The sequence below is a fragment of the Strigops habroptila genome, chromosome 8, assembly GCF_004027225.2.
Source record: "Strigops habroptila isolate Jane chromosome 8, bStrHab1.2.pri, whole genome shotgun sequence".
NCBI classification, from domain to species: domain Eukaryota; kingdom Metazoa; phylum Chordata; class Aves; order Psittaciformes; family Psittacidae; genus Strigops; species Strigops habroptila.
This window is the reverse complement of record NC_044284.2, coordinates 60,289,173-60,312,936: the sequence shown is the minus strand read 5'-3', so window position 1 is coordinate 60,312,936 and position 23,764 is coordinate 60,289,173. Positions and strand designations below refer to the sequence as shown.

Sequence of the window (23,764 nt, the reverse complement as noted above, 5' to 3'; positions counted from 1 at the left end):
AGCCTCGCTTCATAAGGCTGTCCTGTATAGCTGTCTGGAGCTATGCAGCTGGACTGCTCTATGTAGGTGCTGACCTTTTTCTTGAGAGAGTCTTAGAGGATTCCTTAGGACCAGCATTATTACAGAATCCCAGGCTGGTTTGGGTTGGAAGGGAGCTTAAAGCTCCTCCAGCTCCAACCCCCTGCCACGGGCAGGGACACTTTCCACTAGAGCAGGTTGCTCCAAGCCCCTGTGTCCAACCTGGCCTTGAACACTGCCAGGGATGGGGCAGCCACAGCTTCTCTGGGCACCCTGTGCCAGCGCCTCAGCACCCTCACAGGGAAGAGCTTCTGCTTAAGAGCTCATCTCAATTTGTGCCATTTCCAACAGCCTAGGGCAGCTCACCTTTCCAGTCTCTCCTCCAGGAGAGTGACCCACTTCTCGCCCAGTGGACGAGTGTTGGGTACCCTAAAAAGGCACCGGATGCCTCCAAGGAGTGACCAAATTACTGCCCTCCTGACACTCAAATGAAGTCTTTGTTTTCAGTCTGCTGTTGCCAGCACTTTATAGTGGCTGCTTTATTGTGCTTAAAATGTTGTCCTGCTGCGCTTCTCATTTCAGTTTTCTGTGCCCATCTGTCGTCTCTTGTCTCTCTGGGACAAGGAACAGTTGGAAACAACTAACAAATTGTGTTCAGATTCACTTGAATAGTCCCCCGAGGGAGATAGAGGGGAAAGGAACCTCTTTTTCCTCCTACCTTACAAGGTACAGGGCTTGTTACAGAGCTGGTTGCTTCAGTATTTGGGCAAAATGCAGTATGCCAGTCTCTTATCCTTAGCAGATGCAAGGCAGCAACATGAACCTCTCATGTAACCATCGGGCTGCCAGGTAGCCTGAGGTGAGCATCCCTTTTGGTTCCTCTTGTTGGTGCTGTAGGAGCCAGGGTATCCAAGGGGGAATGATGCTGGTCTGGTGGGCAAACCCACTTGGGAGATGGATTGGAGATTTCCAGGCTGACTTTCAAAAAGCATGGAATAATTCATACATTTTACTTGTTTGGGGGCAAAAGAAGGTGTATTTTCTTTGAATAACAGTCTGTTGAGCGGAATAGTTCAGGTGCTTGTCTTTTTTGTCTTCAAAACAACATGCAAGGGACTTTCTGCAGGTACAAATTACTTGCCCATACACAGGTGGGGGCTTGTAGTGGACAGTTTTGCTATCAGTGTATGAATCCAACTTGCACTTTGTTGGCAGGGATGCAGCAGGGCTAAAAGGATGGAAAATACTGCAGAATTTGCAGCTTGTCACTGTTGTGTTTCCAGTAATCATAGACTTGGAGAAATGGAGCTGGAAGGGGCCTCCAAAATGTGCCCCTTCCCTAGTGAAGGATGAAGTTGTCTATAAACCTACGAGGAGGGGTCTCTGCCTCACCTATCCTCAAAAGCTACCAGAAAGTGCTCACCATTTAATGTGAGTCATTGCAAGGATTATGTATCTGCTGAAGCTACAGGTATCTGTTCAGTTTGATCTGTTTTCAGAGGAGAGGTGTAACCTCAAGTCATCATGATGTAAGCAGATTTTAAAAGAAAGAAAAAAAGGACAAGTCACAAGAGGGAAGGTATTTAACAGGAAGCAGCCACTCTGTGTTGAACAAATAAACACTTCTTAATGCTCTTCTATTCATATGTTTTCTTTGCACTTGAACTTCTTAGATTGTAGAATCACTGGTAAATTTGCAGATGTATTTTTCAAGTACCCTTATGAACAGGAACTATTTCAAAAGATGATGGCAGTAAAAATACTATGACTTTTGATGTTTAAAATAAGGGGTCATTATCAAATTGCTTGTATGGGTCTGCACTTATGTTGAAGAGAAGACAATCTGGCTAATGGAAAATGTCAAACCCTTCACTTTGAGTGTTTCCGTAGAGGTTTAAATAATAGCGTTAATTAATTAAAGGTGTGAACCCTCTCATTCTCACATAGGGATACTCACTCGATGCCTTTGTCTCTTGCAGGAATCTGCTTTATGTCTATCCCCAGAGCCTTAACTTTGCCAACCGCCAAGGATCTGCCAGGAACATTACTGTAAAAGTCCAGTTCATGTATGGAGAGGACCCAAGCAATGCTATGCCGGTGAGGGAAGTACTTTGTGCTCTGTGTGAATGCTGCATGTCGATATGGCAGAGTACACGTTGCAGTCATAAAATCCCTGTGTTAGAGAAATACATTGTTATTTTGAAAGACATTTCAAAATAACCAAGTTCAGAGGAATATGAAATTACAGTATTTCAGAACAAATTGTTCACTTGTATAGAGTTTGCAAAGTAACAATGTAGTAGCTAATATTTTAACTTAAGATGTTTGCAGTGGACACCCTTGTGTTTGGAATAGCATCTTTGCTTCCATGCCAAAAAAATTAGAGGTGATAGTTATCCTTGTGTTCAGGGCCAGAAGTGATCACCGCTTGGTGAAGACCTGCATAGGGGTGGTTCCATTTGTCAGTTCTTCAGCCATATCTGTGTGTGTGTGTAACTGGGATTATTAAAGTTGTGAACTCTTCAGTGACAAAGTAAAACATTGCATAAAAGTGAAGGGGCACAAGCAGATGTAACTGTATAGAGCTGCACAGACTAGTGAATGGAGCTGTAAATGTCTCTGTGGGATTATGGAATAAATTACTGGTTTTACAAGGGGATTTCTATGGGTTTCTTTTTGTTTTGCAGGTCATCTTTGGCAAATCTAGCTGTCCTGAGTTTTCCAAAGAAGCATACACAGCTGTAGTATATCACAACAGGTAAAACACATGACAGCTTGAGAAAGGACATGACCCCATATGGGCAGTGTGATTCCACCCAAAGGAAGTTTTACCAATGTGAAAGTAGAGTAACTCCCCAGTGACTCTGTTAATTATTTAACAGTGACTATCTGAATAGCACTCACAACAACTGCAGTGTCAGTTGATAATGTTGTTAGGGTTTTGCCATGACTAGGAGCCAGAATCTTTGTTTGCTCTGGTACAAATCACCATTGTGCCAGAGCTGTGATCCCAAGCACGTAGCCCAACTCAGCAGATGCTCTAAGTACAACCTCCAAGCCAGTGGTCACAAAGATTTATGTTATAAACTCATGTTAGCATGTGCTTTGTTATTTTGTTGGAAGCTTTTAGATTTAGGTTACAGATTGGAAGTACTTGGCCTTGAAAATAATTTCATGGAGTACAGAGTGCTGAATCTGGCCTTAACGTGTTGATAGCCCTTGTAGCTGAACCAGGGAGAGATGCACCAGGGAGAGAATCCTGTCCTGCAGGCTGGGGGTCGTGGCAGTCTCCACCTTGAAAGTGGAGTCTAGTGCCTGTGTGAGGTGGGGGCTGCCACTTTTGGGGACTGTAAATGCACACACAAAGTTTTTCCAGTCCTTGGTGATCACAAAGTGAAGCTTTAATCCCTTGGGAGTGTCCATATACTTCCTTACCCCCAGATACCTTAACTCAAAGGATTCCATCTTGAACATAAAAGATAGTAAACCACACTGTTTGTATTGATGATGACTCAGTTGAGGGTCTGGTGTCTGCACAGATCGCCTGATTTTCATGAGGAAATCAAGATTAAGCTTCCAGCCACTTTAACCGATCACCACCACCTGCTTTTTACTTTCTACCATGTGAGCTGCCAACAAAAACAAAACACTCCCCTGGAGACTCCAGTCGGATACACTGTGAGTATCCTTCAGTCTTTGTTTCTCAGCACAGGATATGCTCATAGCGCATGTGTTTGCAGTTTGTTTAGCATCACTGTCAACTCATGCACTATTAAAGAGTTTGAGAATTTGACAGTCAAGCCTGCAATATTCAAGAAAGCCTTAAGAAGTGTGTGGTTTTGTTCTTTCTTTTGTTGATTCCTTCTCATTAAAGTGGATACCAATGCTTCAAAATGGACGGTTAAAGACTGGTCAGTTCTGCCTACCTGTGTCATTGGAGAAACCACCGCAGGCTTATTCAGTGCTTTCTCCAGAGGTGAGTTGTTCTTCATGCTGAAAATCAGCAGGAGAATACTTCTGCTAAAAAGTGATAGAATGGATCTGTACATACCTGTGTGTGCCTGTGTATTTGTAACTCTTAGGTTATTTATTTCTTAAATACTGTTTAGAGAGATGTGAGTGTTTGTATGTGGGCACATTTGTGTGATCTGGCAATAAAATGAAAAGAAATGGCAATTGTAATTACAAGTGCCTTAGCTCTGCTTTCTATCACATCCTCACTCATCTAGTGATAGGGCAAGGAGGAATGGGTTGGAATTGGATGAGCTTTAAGGTCCCTTCCAACCCAAAGCAGTCTGGGATTCCATGGTCTTTCTTTAACGTGCAGGTTCCGCTCCCTGGGATGAAGTGGGTGGATAACCACAAAGGGGTTTTCAACGTAGAAGTTGTTGCTGTATCATCCCTCCACACTCAGGTAAATGATAAAAGCAGTCATTGTAATAGAGTTTGATGGTCTTTGATAGTCTTTTGATTGTTGAAATACTGTCAAAGTTGATACTGTGAAGAGTATAATAATTACTTGTAGTGAAATTACAATCTCATTTTCAGTTCTGAGCCAGCAGACCTGTTATTCCACATACTGCTGTAAGTATATTTGAGAAGGTCTACTTAGAAGTCTGAGCAGTTTGGCCTTTACTCACAGGGGTTGAATGGCCAACAGTGTTTTCGGACCTCAGACTGTTGTGTTTAATACAACAGGTCTAACATACAGTCCAGGCATACAATGTTTTCCTGTTTTCCCCTCTGTCTCTTTTGTTTCTTCATGTATTTTTCATCTTGTCTTTGATCTGAAGATGACAATCATCTTGACTAATCATTTCAACTTTTGTTTTATTAATTCCCAGTATGTCATTTTGATGGTGGTTTTTTGTGTATTTTATTTGTGCTGTAAGTAGTAACATGATTTTAGTGCATATTTGTCTATTTTTCTAAGAATGCAAAGTCTGTGGGTCCTCTAGTTTTGACCTGACAGCTTCTGAACTATTTCAGTTGAATTAGACATAGGGGCAGAGCTCTCAAAGATGTTGAGTTTCTGCTAATTCTGTGAGATTAAAGTCAGATAGAAGAATGAGGGAGAGAGTCGTCCATGAGGTACAAATCAATAGAAGTGGAGTTACTTTTGGAGCTTCTTGCTGATGATTGGGTTTTTTTGCTTGTCTGTAGGACCCTTATCTGGACAAGTTCTTTGCACTTGTCCATGCTCTGGATGAGCACATGTTCCCTGTGCGAATAGGAGACATGAGAATTATGGAAAACAACTTGGAAAATGAACTGAAGAGCAGCATTTCAGCTTTAAGTTCCTCTCAACTGGAGCCGGTAGTGCGATTTCTTCATCTCCTGCTTGACAAACTGATTCTTCTGGTAGTAAGACCTCCTGTCATTGCAGGCCAAATAGGTATTCTATTTAAGTTTTATAGAGAATTATATAGCTGAAAGTTTGACACTTCCAATTTTATCATATTTATGCAGAAATAAAAAAGTCCATTTTTATGCTTTATTTTAGTGCCACTAATATACCATGTGTCTTCCAAATAAAACATGCTGGCATCCAGATGAGTAGTGATATACACAGAAGCAATATTTAATACAAAGGTTTCCAAGAATGACTAGTAATTTGGTGTTCAAGTTGAGACACCAAAAAGGGGCCTGGCTTTCATGAGTTGAATGCTCAGCAGTTTCTTAGCACTGGAGCCTGTTGAAGTGTCTCCATACTGACATTCAGAAAGCAAGGATTTTGACCTTACTGATCAGCTTGGAAACCTTGAAGTAGGTAAGATAAGAAGATACAGATACTGTATGTTCCTGAAGCTATTGTGGATCTGATACTGTCAGCATGAATAATCCCTCCTTGTGCTCCCTGTTATGGGCTGTGCTCTGGCAGTACAAAAAAATCTCAAGTGGAAGTCAGGATTAGATCCTTGGTATTTAGAATAGCAGCTTTTTTGTAGGAAACTTGAGTTTGGACATGGTGGAATATAGGTATCTAAGACTGCTTTAAAAATAGCAATTATTGATTTTAGAAAGGTAATCTTACTGGGGAAGAATTTTGCTTGAAGTTCTATATTTTAAAGCTCTTTCACTCTGTAATTGTTCTGTATTGGTTTAGTTTGTCCGTATGGAGCATTGAGGACATTAGTGCATAGGCTTTAAAAACCTAATATTTACAGTTTCCAGCTGCTGTCTGCTTCATCCCTAATTTGTTTAGAATGTTGTGTAGATTTCTGTGCTCATTTTTAGAACAGATTTTTTTTTCCAAAACAGAATGGAATTGTTCTGTTTGATACAGTTTATATTTTGGCTAAGGCTTAAATAGAGGAAACAATTAACCGAGAAAAGCACAATAAACATCCAAAGGATATTATCCATCAGTTAAACAAGAACTTGATCTTGTTACTGTTGCAGTTGATGACCAAAGTTGGGTTGATTCCAGAAATCAGGCCTAATTTCATTAAATTTGTTATTAATAGAAGTGGAGCCTTATCACTGCAACACCTGTCTTCCTGTCAAGCTGTTTATTAGACCTATTTCAAATAGGCTCAGTTTTGATGAGGAATGCTTGCTGTACTCTAACAAGCTTCACCATTTATCCTTCAGAAGATGGACAAAATGCATGTTTAGGATTTGCTGCATTCTAAACCAAACTCCTTACATTACTTTCAGTTAACCTGGGCCAAGCATCTTTTGAAGCGATGGCATCAATCATAAACAGACTTCACAAGAACTTGGATGGAAACCAGGACCAGCATGGCAGAAACAGCCTTCTTGCTTCCTATATTTATTATGTTTTTCGCCTACCAAATACCTATCCCAACTCACCATCACCAGGTAGCTCTTCATTTTATTTCAAGTCACAGTTTGTTAAAAGCAAGCAGAAATTGCTTGCTGGCAGGTGCTCTTGAGCTCCAACTGCATAGCTGGTTCCCTGCCAAGCCCTGTTATTAACTTTCTTTATGATCCAGTATAGCCATTTACAGGATGAGTTTAATTACAGTTAGCCATGTCAGAGATTTAACTGTTTGATAATCTTAAGTAACAATGTCACTGCTGAAAGACCGTGAGGCTAATTTATGGCAAAAATCTGGTGTTTTAGTTTTGTTTTCTGTAGCAAGTTACACAGATGTGGTGCACTCTTGGCCTGTCATGTTTCTCACTCTCCCTCACTAGTACTTTTGTACTTTTATCCAGTTCCAGCAAATGCTGAAACATTGGCAAAGGAGTGTGGAATAATGGAAACCACATGTCTGGGTGCAGGAGGGAAAGAAATTTAATTCCACCCCTGCTGAGAACAAGGGATGTATCTGCATGGGGGAAGAGGTGGTGCGAGTGACAGCCACAGAAAACAAGGCTTTGGAAGGACTGTTGTGCACAAGACTTGCTTCTTGCATGGAGTGGAAAACCTCTGAGAGGTGCTGGGAAGGTTTTGTACTTAGTGCCCAGTCCTTTGGTTGTTTTCAAGTCTGAAGTCTGGAAAATATCCCTTTGGCTAAAAGCATTACCCCACACGAGCTGCCTAAATCCGCAGGGAGCTTCCTGCTTCCCACAAATCAGTGGATAAAATAGCAGTTTAATCCCATCCCTCTCTCTCTGATGCTTGCCTCGGAGAAATAGGTAGGGGAAGGAATAGGGAGATTTCTTTATGGGCCAGACCTACTGGTTATCCAAAAGTTTTGCTGCATCAGGCTGGTGTGAAGCAGCGTGGGATCAAGGCTCTGACTGATGGTGTAACAAGATGTTCTTCTGCACACCACCGTAGGTCCTGGTGGCTTGGGGGGATCAGTGCATTATGCCACCATGGCTCGATCTGCTGTCCGACCAGCAAGCCTTAACCTCAACCGCTCACGGAGCCTCAGCAACAGCAACCCAGATATATCTGGGACCCCCACCTCGCCGGACGATGAAGTTCGCTCCATCATTGGCAGTAAGGTAGGCATGCACTGCTGAGGGCCTTACAGGAACCTCAGCACCTTTAATTTACTTCTTAAAGAAATAACAGGGAAGTTTTTGTGATTTTTTTCCTGTGAAAAGATGTCCTTACTAATGGCCTCTTCTCAGACTTCTGGCAGTTGCTGATAACAGTACTGGAACTCTGCTCTTTGAAGGTAGTTGCTGATCTCTCTGACTTGTTGGAGGCCATCCTGGCAGTGTTACTTCCACAAGTGTGGTAGTTAGGGGCAAGAGTCCTTTTGGATTTGTTTCCCCAAGACTAGTAGGGCAAGAATGGTTTTACTACCTCACTTTTCACATGGCCAGCAGCCAGATCCTCTGACCAGCTCTGTTATGTTTCCCCAAACCTCGCACCCCCTACCTTGCCTCCCTGTGATCCCACTCTTACCTCCCAAAACCCTCTCTTCTCCTCTGTGTTCAGCACTAATGGCTGCTCAGATGCTTTCTCTACTACTTACGTCCAGAGCAGGTATCTTGCACACAGCAGGAATATTCCTAGTCCCTGCATGGGCCAGAGAGGATTTCGGGTGTTTAGTGAGTGAGCCACAGTCCAGCCAGTTGAGCTGCAGTGTGAATTTGTGGTGTGCTAAGTCTGCACCCACACTGACTCCTCACACCTAAAAGTGATTTTCCAGTGTGGGCACATTAGTGCAGAGCATCTGGAATGCGCTTACTTTGGCTCTTAAGAGCTCAGTAGATGCAGCTCCTGCAAAAGGGCTTGTCCCTCTCTGGTGGCTTTCAAGTACATAGGACTGCCACAGTCCCAGTTTGAGCACTTCAGTTTTGTACCTAAATTAGGTAGGATGAGCTAGGGAAAATCTGCTGTTTATAGTTCCCTTCACTGAGCGGGGTGCCTTAGCTTGTTTGGGGTTCTCTTTTTTAATCTCCCAACTGTAATAACTTACACTAAGATGAGATGCTTTCCCACCTTCCAGCACAGATGAGTTCCTGAGCCCTTTCAAAGAGCTGTTCCGTTCCATCCTTTGGAAGATCAGTGTGCAAGTTTGTTAATAAAGCCATCAGCCTGACCAGCCAGGCTTGACGCTGGTTGGTCCGGGGCTTTAGAAGAGCAAGAAAAACATAGTTTCAGAAAGAAGCTACCAATTTAAAATGAATAACAACATAATTTGCTGACCAAATAAGAGGCTGAAGCAGTTTGGGTGGGCAAATCATTATTTTTTACATCAAAGTTTGGACTTAAAAGTCTTAAAATGTTTTAAAGACCACTTCAGTATCTTGCTAATTAAACAAGCCTGACCTTTTTTGAAATGCCATAGGCACTAATGTGCATATGGCATTTACACAGGCTATCAGAAGTTTAATACGTGCTGGCTTAGTGAATAATGTCACAATACAAGATGAAGAGAGATTTTCTTCTAGGGATGTACTCCAGGCGTTAAACTAAAACCTATTCTGTGAGTAATTGTTGAGAGAAAAGTTTCCTTTATGGTAGTCTGAGCACCAGAAATTAAACTCAGTCTGACTATATAGACTTTTGGTTGAATATAATTATTTTTGCTTGTTAATATCAATAGACAAGAATAAGACACTTCTTGAGATGTTGAAATGACTAAAAAAGATGTAAAAATTCCTATTCTCTTTTTCCAAGTAACGGCTTAAGCACATATACCCAAATTGGGAGCCTGCACTTCAAATTAGAATCTATCATGGGAGGCTTTCTGCTTTAAAAGACCCTAAAGAGTGTTTTGTTGTTTGATGGAAGGTTTCAGAATCCAGTTCTGTTTTGCTTTTTATTGTGATGTAGGATATTTATAGGATTGGTATCTATGCTTTAAGTCTCCCCTTTATCAGGTTCTTACTTCATTTTGAAAAGTGAAATAGTGATCCCCTTTACAGGATTTGGACGATTTCTGTTTGTATTCATAACAGAGAAGGTTTTAGGTCTGTCACTTCTTTTGCCTTCATTTGTGAATTGAAGCCACATAGGTTTTATTCCCTACTAAAGCAAATTTATTAAGTGTCTAAAAAGACCTATGGTGAGATTTTACGCTTTAAGTGTTCCTGCAATGTTTCAGATGTGCTGGGAAAAACAAGAAAAGGTTGTGAATTACATTGCTTCAACAGTGAATTTTCACAGATGTGTGTTGTGTTCCTGCACAGATCCAGCTGCAGGGTGAACCCAGAGATAAAAGAGAATTTAATAGCACTTTTGTGAACTTTTGAGTGACTCTGCCAAGCAGTAAGAAGCTCTCGTGCTCTTTTATTTGCCAAAGAGGGAAGCATCTTTCCCTTTTCAGGTTTTTACAACATGACTTCTGCTTTTGCAAACACAGTATGTGTTTATCCTCAGAACCTGAGTGACATGATTAGAAACCCTGTGAGCAGGAATGTGAGTGTGATAAAGGCATTTTCAAAATTAGACCACATTTTACAAAACATGAGCTTAGTTCAGCATTCTGCGAAGTCCTTTTGACTTTAATTCACTGTGAGCAAAATAAAACATGTTTATGGGTCTGAGCAGGGCAGAAAGCTTTGATTTATTTCCTCCAAAAAGTAATTGAGATTAAAACACTCTCCTTATAGGTGTTCAGTATTTTTTTTATTGGGCATCTTAAGCAAAATTACAGCATTGCTGTACTCTGCATAGAGGATAGCTCAGTGGATTAATGGTTTGAATCCCAGGTTGTAGCCCTCACACTGGGTTCAACCTTGAGGTGGATTTTTCTTTGCAGAGAGAAATAGGCTTGGTGGACTTTGCAGCTGATGATAATTGCTGTGGCGAAATGGGCTGCATCTCTGCTTCGTGCATTGGGAAAAAGCCCTAAGTTGGTGCAGAAGCTAGGATGAAAGCTCTCACTCAGGTGAGGGTCAAAAATTGATGTGTGGAATTTATAAGGAACTGCTGTTTAGTTGTGGCATTGCAAAACTGCCTCCATTAGAGCTGGTTCCTGGGACCCAGGAAAGTCCACTGCATCCTACTGAATGTTCCTGACTTGGGAGCAGCCTGGGTGACAACATGTCATAGAATCATAGAATGGTTTGGGTTGGAAGGGACCTTTAAAGGCCATCCAGTCCCAACCATGGGCAGGGACACCTTCCACTAGACCAGATTGCTCCAAGCCTCATCCAACCTGGCTTAAAAACCATAACTTTAAGTTTTTTCTTTTCTTCTTTCTGAGTGTCTTGAGAGGAAAAGGGAGCAGAAAGAGAGGAGGGACCCACAGTAATTTTGCCCATACGATCCATTGCAGGAGTGGAACTTGGAATACAAACTACATTACATTATCTGAAAAAGCAGAATGATTTTTCAGATATTTTGCTTGTCAAAGCAGGTTGGTTCCAGAAAAAGTATGTGCTCTTTCCTCTATTGGCCACACTACCCAGAGAAAATATCCAGTGTCTATGTGAAATCCAGTTTACAGGGTTACTCTGCCAGCTGCCAGTCAGTCTCTTCAAAGTTCTCAGCATTTCCATAAGAGTCGTAGAGCTTATAAACTGTGTGCTAACAAGCAGTCTGCCCTAGAAGTGATGGTGGAAACCTCAGAGAGCATCCTTTGTGGTATTCACATCTGTACACCAGTTTTCCTCTGCCACGCTGTAAATCCAGGCTGGCTCCATCTCCTGCAGTGAAAGGGTTTAATCTGATTAAAGTAAGAGTGGGATATTTCAGGAGGAGGATAGTTTTTAATGTCAAGCATTACAGATAGGATAGGTTGGACCAGAGCTGTCGACAGTGTATATGTGTGTGATGAGATATAAAATAATCCTCTGGACTAAAATGTCTCCACAGACACCTGAGAATTCAGGCTGCTTTAACAGTGCTAACTGATGATGTGTTTGCAGTGTACCCGGTTTGATTGCTTTTAAGGACTAAGCTTTGACTACTGTATGGCATGCAACATGTAATATTTCTTTCCTTTCCCAACTGCTTTCTATTACATGCCCAGGGTTTAGACCGCTCCAATTCCTGGGTAAACACTGGTGGTCCAAAAGCAGCCCCATGGGGATCCAACCCCAGCCCAAGTGCAGAGCCAACACAGGTGGTGTCTTCAGTAGAGGTTTTTCTGGCTTTGTTCTCCCTGATGTTTCCCTGTAGAATATCTTCCTTTCAGTGTATACTCCCATTTTGGTGGTTTGGTGCTTTTTTTTGGTTTTAATTATTTCTTTATTCCTTGAAAATTTTGTGAGTTTTCTTTTCTAAATTAGCATCTTCTCCCCTACCACCTCCCCACACTGCATGAAAACCCTCAAAATGCGTGAATGTGTACCCTTCTTTCATTTCAGTGGTTGCTGGTCTGTGAAATGTAAATGCTGTGACTGCTTTTCTTTTCTTTTCTCTCTCTCTAACACTAGTTTCAGCTTCAGGTGGAGCACATTTCTAAGTGGGAACATTAATCACAGCTTCATAGTTTTCTCCATGTTTGCCATTTCTTTTGATGTTGTGAACCATTTCGCCATTCTCATCAAGCATTTAGTATTCATTGTCAAGTAATCCTTCATGACTGTTTGAGTGGAATATTGTTAAACCAAAATTGATTACCACATGTAAAATTCTCTCTTCAAACATGTAAATTTGACTGCTGCAGCCAGTGACTTGCTAGGGCCAATTGTATCTGTTCTGTGTTGCAAAGTATGAAAACTTTATAGCAGCTTCAGCCAGAAAGAGTTATTTAGCCCCGATTGCCTGCTGCTTTCCACTGCATGGTTGCCTTGAACGTACCTCTCAACTGTACCTCCTTTCAAGTGTATCAGTCTTCCAGAAATATTTAGTCTGAGTCCACATGCGCTCGTGGCAAATTATTTCTGTCAGAAAGAGAACTTCAGTAATGTCCTTATTCCCTGTGCCACTAGCAGCGTCGCTGTGGGGTACATCCTTACATGCTTGGTCTCTGGTAGATTGAGAGGTATGGACTGAAATTACAAGTATTACCTCCTTGGCATATGCATGTTGATAAAATACGATGATGAAAAAGTTTCATGCTTTGCAGCATTAAGTGTCTTTGTGCCTAAGAACATGCAGTTACTTAAATAGCCTGTATGTCTGAAAACAGTAAAAAGTACTGTCATTTTGTTCAAACCAAATCTGTAAATTAAGTGTTTGAGAATGCATAAAAAGGTGTAAAGGCAGTAAAAGCCTACAGTTGGAACAGTATTTTTGTAAACGTACGTTGTCCTTGAGCTGCAAAACCCATCCACAGCAAACTTTAATGTCCTGTCATCATTCATTCATCTCCACTCCGTAGGCTACGGATCGAAGTTGTAATCGTATGTCTTCGCACACTGAGACGTCAAGTTTCTTACAAACATTAACAGGACGGTTACCAACTAAAAAGGTAGATTTCAGTGAAGACAATTGATCTTGTGGGGCAGGGAGGTCAAGTCATTCTGAAAACATGATGCAATCTATTCTTTTATTTATAGCCTGTTTTTTTCCGAGGTCATTAGGAACTGCTATTGCTTAGCACCTCCGAATATCCAGGCTGTAGTGAATATGAAGTATTCTGACAGAGCTGAATTGGGAAGAATAAAATGATCAGGAGTAGCTTGTCTGATTATGTCCATAGTGTTTGGAGCCAGTTTATTACTGGCTTTCAAAAAATGTGAATAGTACTGTCTAGACATGTAAATGATACATTCTTGTGTGCAAAATTATAATGTGATGGCTAGCATTACAGATGTGTGCTGAACTCAGGTATGCAGGCGTTAATCCAGCAAGTGAATGGGAGTTCCTTTATAAGTGCACTCCCTTACAAGAGATGAGATCCTACTAAACAATGTCAGAAAGGCAAATTGCCTGACTTGGGTAATGAAAATGTAATCGAACATCCAGTCTGAGGGTTGGTCCACCTAAGAAAAGAAATCAAAAAGCTGTTTCTTAGCCCCACGTTTCTTTCTTGCTGTTTTAAGTCCTTTCTCACAGTAAATATACATCTTTATACAAATCGCTTTATATGTCCGCTTTTTACTCCTTTTTCCTGCAAAAATCAGACCAGGCAGAAAGGTAGACTTTTAAACTAAACTAATTTGAGCACCAAACTTTTTGGTTTTTTTGGGGGGGTGGTGGAAAATTCTTTTGACACTCGAAATTCAATTTCGGAGCAAGATGCTGTGAAGCGTTTCTCACATCACATATCATCACATCATCCTTCATTGTTAGTTGGGGATTTCTTTAAGGGCTGCCACCACTGCTGTCATGTTCCCAGTTACTTATTTTGCTTAACCTCATTGTTTGCCATACTTGCCATGGACCGTGCTACCATTTCTCATGCGGATTGTTTTGTGAGCTGACGTTGAGACTCGGGCTAACTCTGGGTTTGAATCTGTGTAGCTTTTTCATGAAGAGCTGGCCTTACAATGGGTTGTGTGCAGCGGGAGTGTGCGGGAGGCAGCCCTGCAGCAAGCCTGGTTCTTCTTCGAGCTGATGGTGAGCAACCTGGAAACACCTTACTTATTACTGTGTTACAGTTCATAGTTTAAAACACAGACAGCAACAACTGCAAGTGACTTGGTTGTAATTTATATTCCTATAGGTGAAGAGTATGGTGCATCATTTGTATTTTGCTGACAAACTGGATGCACCAAGAAAGAATCGTTTTCCTGAGCGTTTCATGGATGATGTAACTGCTTTGGTCAGCACAATTGCGGGTGATATAGTCTCTCGGTTTCAGAAGGTAACGGCAAACAATTAAACTGAACTGAGCTCGATCAGAGCTCAGGCTCCACACCTCCTGCGTGGTGTTTGCTGGTCCCTCCACCAGGAATTGTTTGAAAACATACAGTGTGCTCTTGTTCATTTTCTTTCCTGTTTTTCTCTTCCTTCTCTCTAGGATACAGAAATGGTCGAAAGGCTCAACACCAGTCTTGCATTTTTCCTCAATGACCTGTTGTCTATCATGGACAGAGGATTTGTTTTTGCTCTTATTAAGGCCTGCTACAAACAGGTGAATGCAGATAAATATTATGACTTAACTGTGAACCGTAGCCTAGCATATTACTCTACCTTTCTTTGGACAGACAATAAAGTATGAACACAGAATTCTGCTGTTCAGGTCTTTTCAGTGCTAGCAAGGCATTCTCAGTGGTGATTTAGAGTTTACGCCTCTCTGATTACTCTCTTAAATGTGAATTAGGAGTAACTCCCTTGAGTGAACGGACATGCAGCAGGAAGGAAGGATTATTCCCTCTGCTCACCATTTTCAGAGTAATTGCATCAAAATAAATAGGAGGTTTTGTGAGGGAGCTCACACTGTCATGGTTTGTCAGCGGGTCTGCCAAGGACACATTGACCCTGTATGATCATATTGAGCACCAGGCTCCCCTTCCATCCTTCTGAAGATACAAGGTCTCCCTGCTGTGAGGAGGAGGGTTCCTACATTACTCATTAGGAAACTTATTTGCAATGTTTTGGCAGGGAAATCACCTTGAACCACAATGTTTCATTTGACTGCAGACATCTGTGCTGACACTGTGTACAAAGGAGATGATGAGGTACCAGGAGCTTAGGCTTGGAGTCTATAACATTTTATATAAGGGGCAAGAACAGCAATAGCATCTATTTGAGCTTTGTTGCTTACTGTGTATTAGCCAACCTGCATCTTTGACCTGTTAATGCATCACAGTGTGGTCCTGCTTCTCACAACTCCTTACCAAAATCAATAGGATGTGGATATCATATGTGAAGTACACAGTTCTTCATTTGCTTATAGAAATACAGCTATTTTATACGTCTTGTATTGATATATATGGCAGTGGCTGGGATGTGTATGTCTCCTGCACACAGAAGATTAATCTGTAGCTCAAAGAAGTGATATGGTTATGACCATTAAATGATATCAAGCTCTTCAGTTCTTGCTTTTGGGGAGCAATGGTGGGACAGGGGGGCTTGTGCTGCATTTATACTCTCTTTTGGTGCTAACTGCGATTTTATGGGCTAAACTTGCAGGTGTCTTCAAAGCTGTATTCCTTAACAAATCCAAGTAACCTGGCGTCTTTGAGGCTGGACTTCCTTCGCATCATTTGCAGCCACGAACACTACGTCACCTTGAATTTACCCTGCAGCTTGCTCACACCACCTGCATCTCCATCACCATCTGTGTCTTCAGCAACTTCTCAGGTACGCTGTGATGAGGATCCTTTGTGGAAATGCAAGCTGAGCTTTGCCCTGAGACTTAAATCATATGAGGCAGTTGTATCACCTGTATTTTCAGTCTCTGCTTGCTAATTTTTTTTGAAGTGTTTATTTAGAAATTACTTTTTCCTGACACACAGATTTTGACTTCTTTCCATCTTTTATTATTGAAAAAAGAATGCCCATATCCCTGTCCACACACTGTCCTTAGGGACCTAATCCCCTCCTATACTGGACAAACACATGAACATACATGAGCCATTAAAGAAAATGCTTTGTCCATTGTTACTCTTTTCTTGCAACACAAGGGTCTTTCTAGCATATTGAAGCTTAGTTGTAGCCTGCTCAGGAAAAGTCATTTGAATTAGCAAGTGTTTTCCTGAAGTGGATTAATTAGTCGCAAAATCACATAAACTAAATCAAATTAAAGCTTTCTTTAGCCTGAATAAGAGCATCCCTCCTGAGTTAAAAGTTTAACTAATCCACTTTTAAAGGTTATTTGGCTTAACTTCCCTAAGGCCTGCTCCATGGGTGAGAAGGCAATAACAACAAACAGAATTAATAGAAGAGTTAGTGAGCTCGGATGCAGTGTAAGCAAGGTGTGCCTAGATTGAAACAAACAAGGGAGAAGGTAGTCTGTGTGAGATTGTCTTTAATTCTGAATACTGCTGCTAATGTATTTCATAAGCTTTGACTGTGTGTTCTGAGGGACCTCATTGTGCAACTTCTGAAACTTGATTTTTTCACAGAGCTCTGGGTTCTCCACAAACGTCCAAGACCAGAAGATTGCAAATATGTTTGAGCTGTCTGTGCCTTTCCGCCAACAGCATTACTTGGCTGGGCTTGTGTTAACAGAACTGGCTGTCATTTTAGATCCTGATGCAGAAGGGTAAATCTTTACAGTCTGTTTTTCTTTTTCCCAACAGTTTTCTGTAATTCCAAGCAAATGGTGGATGCAAAGTTCTGGCATGGCCAGAAATGAGTTAAATTTGTGAGCTGAGAAGATAAGAAACCAGTTCCTTAAGAATCCTCCTTCTCCCTCTTGCTCCTATTCCTTACTTCCTGAGCCCTGCCTCTGTAAATGTGATTTCAGTCACATTTTTCCAGCTGAGAAGAAGGGAAGGAGATTCCTGCTGGAGCCCCCAGCTGCCACATGGGCACTGCTGGAGCTCGTAAGAGGAAAATAGCTTTTCTCAATTGTAACAAGAAAATAGTTGTCAACATTTAGGAAGTCTCTGTTGCTGGTGCTTTTAAATGTTGCAATGTATTTTGCCTGTGGTCTTCCCAGCTCTTTTTAAACATAAATTACACATTGATGAGGCCCCTGTGGGTTACATAAATAGACAAATAGTCAAGCATGCAGAGTTTGTCAGTGACTTGCCTGGCTTGCACAGCAAATAATTTTCTGAAGTAGGAGTGTAGCCTGTAGTCCTGCCATCGAGGCTGTTACTTGTGTTATTTAGGGCTGTATTCTGCCTTGCCTCTTTAAAATGGGTTCCAATGGAAATTATTGATTGCTTCCACAGTCCTAAGTTCTCTCACAGGCGTTTTTCTGAAGGTGGACTCAGAAATATCAGCCGAGTCGACAAATGCTGATGATTCATGGTTAATTCTGCCCCTTTACCAAGAGGTCTCAGGAGTTAAACATTCATTCTGTTTCCTGTTGGAGAAGAAAGTAATGCCATAAATTAGAATATTTTCTTTTATATGTACGTAGCACACTGCAGTCCCATTTGTTTGCCCTGAAATGGAAAAGGCAGCAAATCTTTACCCATATACGCTGTCTGCAGAAATCCTTTTTGTAGCATAGGAACATCCAGCTTGCTGGATAGAAATCAGATCTTGTCTCTGACTATATCTGCCCTTGTTCTTCACAAACTCTCTGTTCTCACCTACCTGCCTCTTGAGCTTTCTCACCTTGCTATTCTCAGCACTTAAGCTTGGACCAGGTCAGTAATCTCTGCCCAGCTGCACAAAGGAGCCATCAGCGTGATCTTGCTGGTGTCCACTGGGGAGACAAAACTTATCTAGACAGAAACCCCCCCCATGCTAGTTCAGCTCCGGAGATACATTTTGATCAAAGTTCCTTAATTCTAGTGGAGATTTATACCAGTAATGCATTTGGGTTTTAATGTTTTCCACAGTGACTTGTAGTTTGCAGCTTATTAGCTGTTCTCAGGCTTCATCCTTCTGCATTTGCCCTGGTAGATCCACTCTATAAAGTAAACCAGTCTGTTCAGATCTGTTTTTCTCTTGCTTGGGAAGACTTTTAACAGTCATATAGTATCATCAGCAGGTTATTATTAGAGGATTCAGACATGCCTTCCATTAAAATGTTTTGGCCACCACTGGAAAAAGCTCAGCATCGTTCCCAGTTGCATTATGCTACAGCAAGACAGGAGAGGGATGTCCATCTAGTTGCTTGTTGTGTTAGAGCTTTACCTTAAGTCTTAAGCCTTAAATGTGTTCTATCCTTGCTCTTTTTGCTCCATTGGCAAATTATGTTAGATTTTAGGTCACCCATTTTGATAAGAACTCTTTGGATTGAGTTTGGGTTGAGAAATGACCATAGTACCCAGATGGTGTGTTAGATGGATCCCTCTATGCTAGGTGCTGTACAGTACTATAGTACGTTGCAGTCCTCTTCTAAAGCACTCACAGTGTAAAAGCCAATACAATGTGCAGATGAAAGAAGCCAGCTGAATGTGACAGTTACAGAAAGTGAGTCCAAGAAGCTAGACCCTCAGCAAATTGTGTCTGCAAACAACGCTGTGTGACCAAGTTATTAACTCATATTGCTCATTTCATAGTGCCCATGTTGCCCATATTGACTGATGTTACTGGACAGAAGTGAGAAGATCAGTATTTGGCCCTCAGTATCCAGTGACAAAAGTCAGTTTCCCAAAAGTGTATGCTGTTGACACAAATTCAGGCCAGGGCTGAGATTACAGAGGGGACGGTTGGAGGGCACCAAGATCAATTCATTGCATTTTCAGCCAGAAAGGTTAGTGGGCTGTATTTCCTCCTCTTCTGTATGGATCGATCCACCACGGTACGTGCTCTGTTCGGGAAATGTGAAAAGGAAATCCATGTAGCCCTAGGTTTGAATTACACTGCTTTGTTTGGATGTGTTTACCCTATATGCAGTCCTATGCAGGATAGTTGCCCTTGAACTGTTAGAAACACAATGTAGGTGCCACTCCTTCAAAATAATACAAAGACTTTTCTTTAACCTTAATCTGAAGGAACCAGTCACTTAAATAAGCATTTCCTTCCTAGTTGTTAAGGGTCTTGCTAATTGCACACACAAGCAATTGTAGGATCTCATTATGGCTTGATTAAAAAACACAGGAGAGACGTGTAGCTACAAGTAGCTAATGTCCTCCTAACCCATACTGCTATCTTTTAAATCATTTTAAACCCCCAACAATCCAGTCAAAGCCTCTCCTCTTTTTTTAACCAAAACTCAGCTCTACTTTCCAGGTAAAGTGGATACTGCCTGAAATTCAGCACTTGCTTTAATACCTCAGGTCTGAACATTGAAGCTTATGTTTTGCTAATGCATAATGTATGAGCTTCCTTGGCTGCTTCATGCATGGGCAAAGTTGTCTTCTTGGCCTGGTTTGCCTACAGAAGCAAATAGCTACCAAGATACCTGCTATTTGCTCTGAGAGGGTTTTGCCTTGGTGTTGGCTGGAGGAGTTGAAATGAGCAGAGTGAGTTCGTGAGAGATTATGGGGAGTTTGTGTTTTCAGGGCATGAGTAGGCTCACGCAGGGTGTCCTGCAAAAGGGGATGGTGCTTGGGCCCTGGCATCATTTGCATCTTCGTAATGAGGAAGGCAATTTCTTGCTGGTTTTCCTTCTACTCCTTGATTCCTTTGACACTTTTTATTCAAAATGATCGATGATTAGTCTACTGTTCTGGTTGAATAATTGCATGAAGGGTCAGGGAACTGAAACAGAAACTTCTTGACCATTTGATAAAAGCAATATTCTGTCTTAGAAGGGCTTTTCTCTCTGTAAATGTTGTTAAATAGAAACAAAAGAAGGATACAATGGATAGTTTTACTAAACCAACTGTCCTATCACGTTTCTCTCGTTGCTTTCCATATTCCCTAAGTTCTCCTGATAGTCCTTAATAGACTTGATACTTCAGCATAGCAGTGACTGAGGCTTTGGTTTTGTCTAGGAAATACGAGAGTGTTCACATTATATTGGGTTTACACTTCTGCAAGATATTTTAGTACATTTTATATGGCCTTTTACCATTTGTAAAATACCCAGGAGATCCAAAAACACGTGTCAAGGCAGTTTGTCTGGAGTTAAAAATAAAACCCAGGATTTTCTTCTTTTTTTGAAGCCCCTTAGTTACAAAGTATCGTTTGCTTTGAAGGTATTAACTAATCTGTGTGACCCAACTCTCTTTTAACAGTTTATTTGGATTGCATAAGAAAGTCATCAATATGGTACACAACTTGCTGTCCAGTCACGACTCGGATCCGCGGTACGCTGACCCACAGGTAAAGGCCCGGGTGGCAATGCTGTATCTACCTCTGATTGGCGTGATCATGGAAACCGTGCCTCAGCTTTATGACTTTACAGGTATTTTATATTCTCTGCTTTGAATATATGTTCATCTGCTCGCAAGACTTGAGTGTTTGGGTTCTAAAATTAAAGTACAAAACCCTTTGCTGTTGGATGAGATTGTTTCTATTTCTGAATTATAACTTTGACATGTTTTCACATCTCTTTCCTAAACTGCACATGGAAAATGTATCTTCCATGACTGTTAACACTTAAAAGCTGCATTTGCCCACTTGTTTGCATCGATTGAAAAGCTAGCAATTCATTTTAGTTTATGTCTGGCTGACTACTGTATATGTGTAGCTAGCCACTCTCTACGTTTCTGACCTGCTTAAAAAGTCACTCCATATACCGTACAATTCCCATAACAATTCCAAAGTATAAGCAGAGTTCCTCTTCCTCCTTAGCGTGTGCTCTATCAGTGGGGTCATTTTTGTATGTGCTTTGCAAAGTGTCCTGCACATAAATGGGTTATTTCAAATCAGGTCAGGGAATCCAATCTGGAACAATTTGGAATTTGGAATTGTCTTCTACATCCTCTGAGTTTAACGACATAATAAAGCTGCAAGTAAAGAGTGAAGTATTCAAAAGGACAAAAGGTATATTTTGAGAAGGGTTCTAGACACTGAGGTGGCATTTGAAAACTGTTGTTACTTTGCTTTGCATGACTTCAAACAAAAGTCCTGTTGAGTGTGGGATTGACTGGTTGCCCATATTTCTTGACAGAGAGTCACAACCAGCGAGGGAGGCCGAGCTGCGTCGCTGTCGATGATTACGAGAGCGAGGGTGGAAGCATGATAAGCCAGACAGTCGCCATGGCCATCGCAGGAACATCGGTCCCTCAGCTCACCCGGCCCAGCAGTTTCCTACTCACCTCATCGGTACAAAGCCACTTCTCTCTATTCCTTGACCCTCAGTCTGTGCCAACAAGCAAATATTTATGCATGCAGGTCCCATGGGGCTGATCAGTGAGCGGTAGGGGCTTGTATCAGTGTGCAGCTGGGTGTTACACAGGGATGTGAATGACAAGGGGAAAGAAATCACTTTTGCACGTTGTTGTGCCAGTCTTAGAGAGGGTATAAGAAAATGTCAAGGAGGGATAAAACTCAGAAAAGCTCAGAAAATAGAAGAATTCTCTTTTCTCATAAAGATTCCTTTTTTCAGAAGCAACCTGATAGAGGCTTTATGAAGTACAGTGGTCATTATGAACTCTAAGCTCTGAGCAAAAATTCCTACTACATCCGAATCCCACCCAGCTGAAGATATAAATGGGCCATTTCCCTATTCTTTGCACAGGGAGGGAATCATCCCGATAGCAGGCAAGCCGTTCCATTTCTCCCTCCTCCTGCCTTTACTCCTGCATCAGGATCCCATTCTGCTGGGTTTTAGGAGACACTGATACAAACATGAGATAATGAATGGAGCACCTCTGCTTAACTGTTGATCTGCTAAAGGCATTTTGAGGGAAGTGGGTATTTGCTGCCTGAAGAGAAACACATTCATGTAACACAATTCATATATGGTTCGAACTGCTGCTTCACTCTTGTGGTTTGACTGTCTGTGGGCTCCACTGAGCTGTTGGGTTGAGGAAGGATAATGTATATCTTCTGGTTCTTAGTGAAAAATGTCTTTTCACGTTCCGTTGCTATCTGGTAATGATTTAGGCTGGGGTGGTAGCTCGTGTAGATCCTTTTAGTAATGATTGAAGTGTTTTGATGTGAAATACAGTGTGGCAAATGTCTTGACCTGTCTTTTTTAGAGTGGCAGGCAGCACTCTACCTTCTCAACAGAGTCCAGCCGTAGCCTTCTAATCTGTCTCCTGTGGGTGCTCAAGAACGCAGATGAAAGTGTCTTGCAGAAGTGGTTCACAGACCTGTCAGTGTTGCAGCTCAATCGCCTGCTGGATTTGCTTTATCTTTGCGTATCCTGCTTTGAATACAAGGTACTGCTGTATTGTGTAAACCTCCTGAAGTTCCTTCTAGGGCTTCCCAAGGACCTTTGCACTCTCACCCTTTACACGACTGCAGAAAGGCATTTCCTGCTCTCTCCTAAGTATTTCCCGTATCCAGAATCCCAAGGCTAAGCACGTCTCTGTGCAACCTCTAGCCTTTTTCCATGTTTACTTTTCAGCCATGCAAGTGTCTGTGCCTTGTTTCACTTCTTAAGCAGTTTGTCCTGGTTGTCACTCATCTGGGAACTTCTGCAGGGAAAGGGGATGATAGCTTTTGGTCATTTTGCCTACTATCAACAAGAAGAGTTTTCTGTAGCGATGCTGGAGTCTGGGTAGATTATCTCGCTAGCAACTTAATCCTGTAATCCTGTTTCTTGATGTATGTCTTTAGACAGGAAAGATACTTTGAGTTGTTAATCTTTAGAAAATATCCCAGATTTAAAGAATCTTTCCTGATGGTCTCATTTGAAACTGCAGGGCAAGAAAGTATTTGAAAGAATGAACAGTCTGACGTTCAAGAAGTCAAAAGACATGAGAGCCAAACTTGAAGAAGCTATTTTGGGAAGTATAGGGGCAAGGCAGGAAATGGTCCGAAGAAGCAGAGGGCAGCTAGGTAAGTAAAGAAGTCGTCTTCCTTGAACCCTTCTGTGGTTTGGGATGCTACCCATCAAGATCTTCAGGCAAAGAAGCCCCTAGAAAAAGCTGCAGTTTGCAGCATGCTTCACTGGGGCTGCAAAATCTCTACACTTTCCCCAAGTTCCATCTACAGGCAATTTATCTGTTACTTGATTGCTTTTGTGTACACGTGATCATATCTCATTTATGGGGTGTTCTTGCCTGAGCTTCTTCCAGTGTAGCATCTTTCAGAGCCACCTTCTAGTATGTCTTGTGAAAGGATCAGAGCAGAAAACAAGCTGCTTGATCTTGCTTTGGTAGCTCTGAAAATGCCTGGATATTTCTCCTAATGAGGCTTGAATTAGCCTGTAGTTGGGGTAACAAACACCTTCTGATGATTATTGCTACTCATGTTGTTTGGGAGGAAGGATGGTGCAAGGGTTAGGATAAGAATCAGAATAGTGGTTTTGTCTCCTACTCTGCCACAGGCGTCTTGGTACATGTGAGTATCTCCACAGTCTCTCCGTTAGCTCTATAGTAAGCTGGCGTATGGATAGCTGCA

General features: G+C 41.7%; 1 protein-coding gene across 13 annotated transcripts in view; it reads left to right on the top strand.

Annotated features, from left to right (window-relative positions):
• Positions 1 to 23,764, top strand: part of DOCK7 (dedicator of cytokinesis 7) — a 107,685-nt gene that overhangs the window by 59,295 nt on the left and 24,626 nt on the right. For 4 of the 13 annotated variants that reach the window (XM_030494337.1, XM_030494335.1, XM_030494333.1 and 1 more), the window contains exons 15-33: positions 1,998 to 2,115; positions 2,706 to 2,776; positions 3,558 to 3,696; positions 3,893 to 3,994; positions 4,346 to 4,432; positions 5,182 to 5,413; positions 6,679 to 6,843; positions 7,772 to 7,941; positions 11,871 to 11,975; positions 13,167 to 13,256; positions 14,252 to 14,347; positions 14,454 to 14,594; positions 14,751 to 14,864; positions 15,866 to 16,036; positions 16,801 to 16,940; positions 20,485 to 20,654; positions 21,363 to 21,517; positions 22,396 to 22,578; positions 23,065 to 23,200. In XM_030494337.1, the coding sequence (XP_030350197.1) occupies positions 1,998 to 2,115; positions 2,706 to 2,776; positions 3,558 to 3,696; positions 3,893 to 3,994; positions 4,346 to 4,432; positions 5,182 to 5,413; positions 6,679 to 6,843; positions 7,772 to 7,941; positions 11,871 to 11,975; positions 13,167 to 13,256; positions 14,252 to 14,347; positions 14,454 to 14,594; positions 14,751 to 14,864; positions 15,866 to 16,036; positions 16,801 to 16,940; positions 20,485 to 20,654; positions 21,363 to 21,517; positions 22,396 to 22,578; positions 23,065 to 23,200 (2,585 nt within the window). Of the gene's footprint in view, positions 1 to 1,997; positions 2,116 to 2,705; positions 2,777 to 3,557; positions 3,697 to 3,892; positions 3,995 to 4,345; positions 4,433 to 5,181; positions 5,414 to 6,678; positions 6,844 to 7,771; positions 7,942 to 11,870; positions 11,976 to 12,276; positions 12,289 to 13,166; positions 13,257 to 14,251; positions 14,348 to 14,453; positions 14,595 to 14,750; positions 14,865 to 15,865; positions 16,037 to 16,800; positions 16,941 to 20,484; positions 20,655 to 21,362; positions 21,518 to 22,395; positions 22,579 to 23,064; positions 23,201 to 23,764 lie in introns of all 13 variants that reach the window. The other 9 variants (XM_030494338.1, XM_030494336.1, XM_030494334.1 and 6 more) reach the window with 4 other exon arrangements.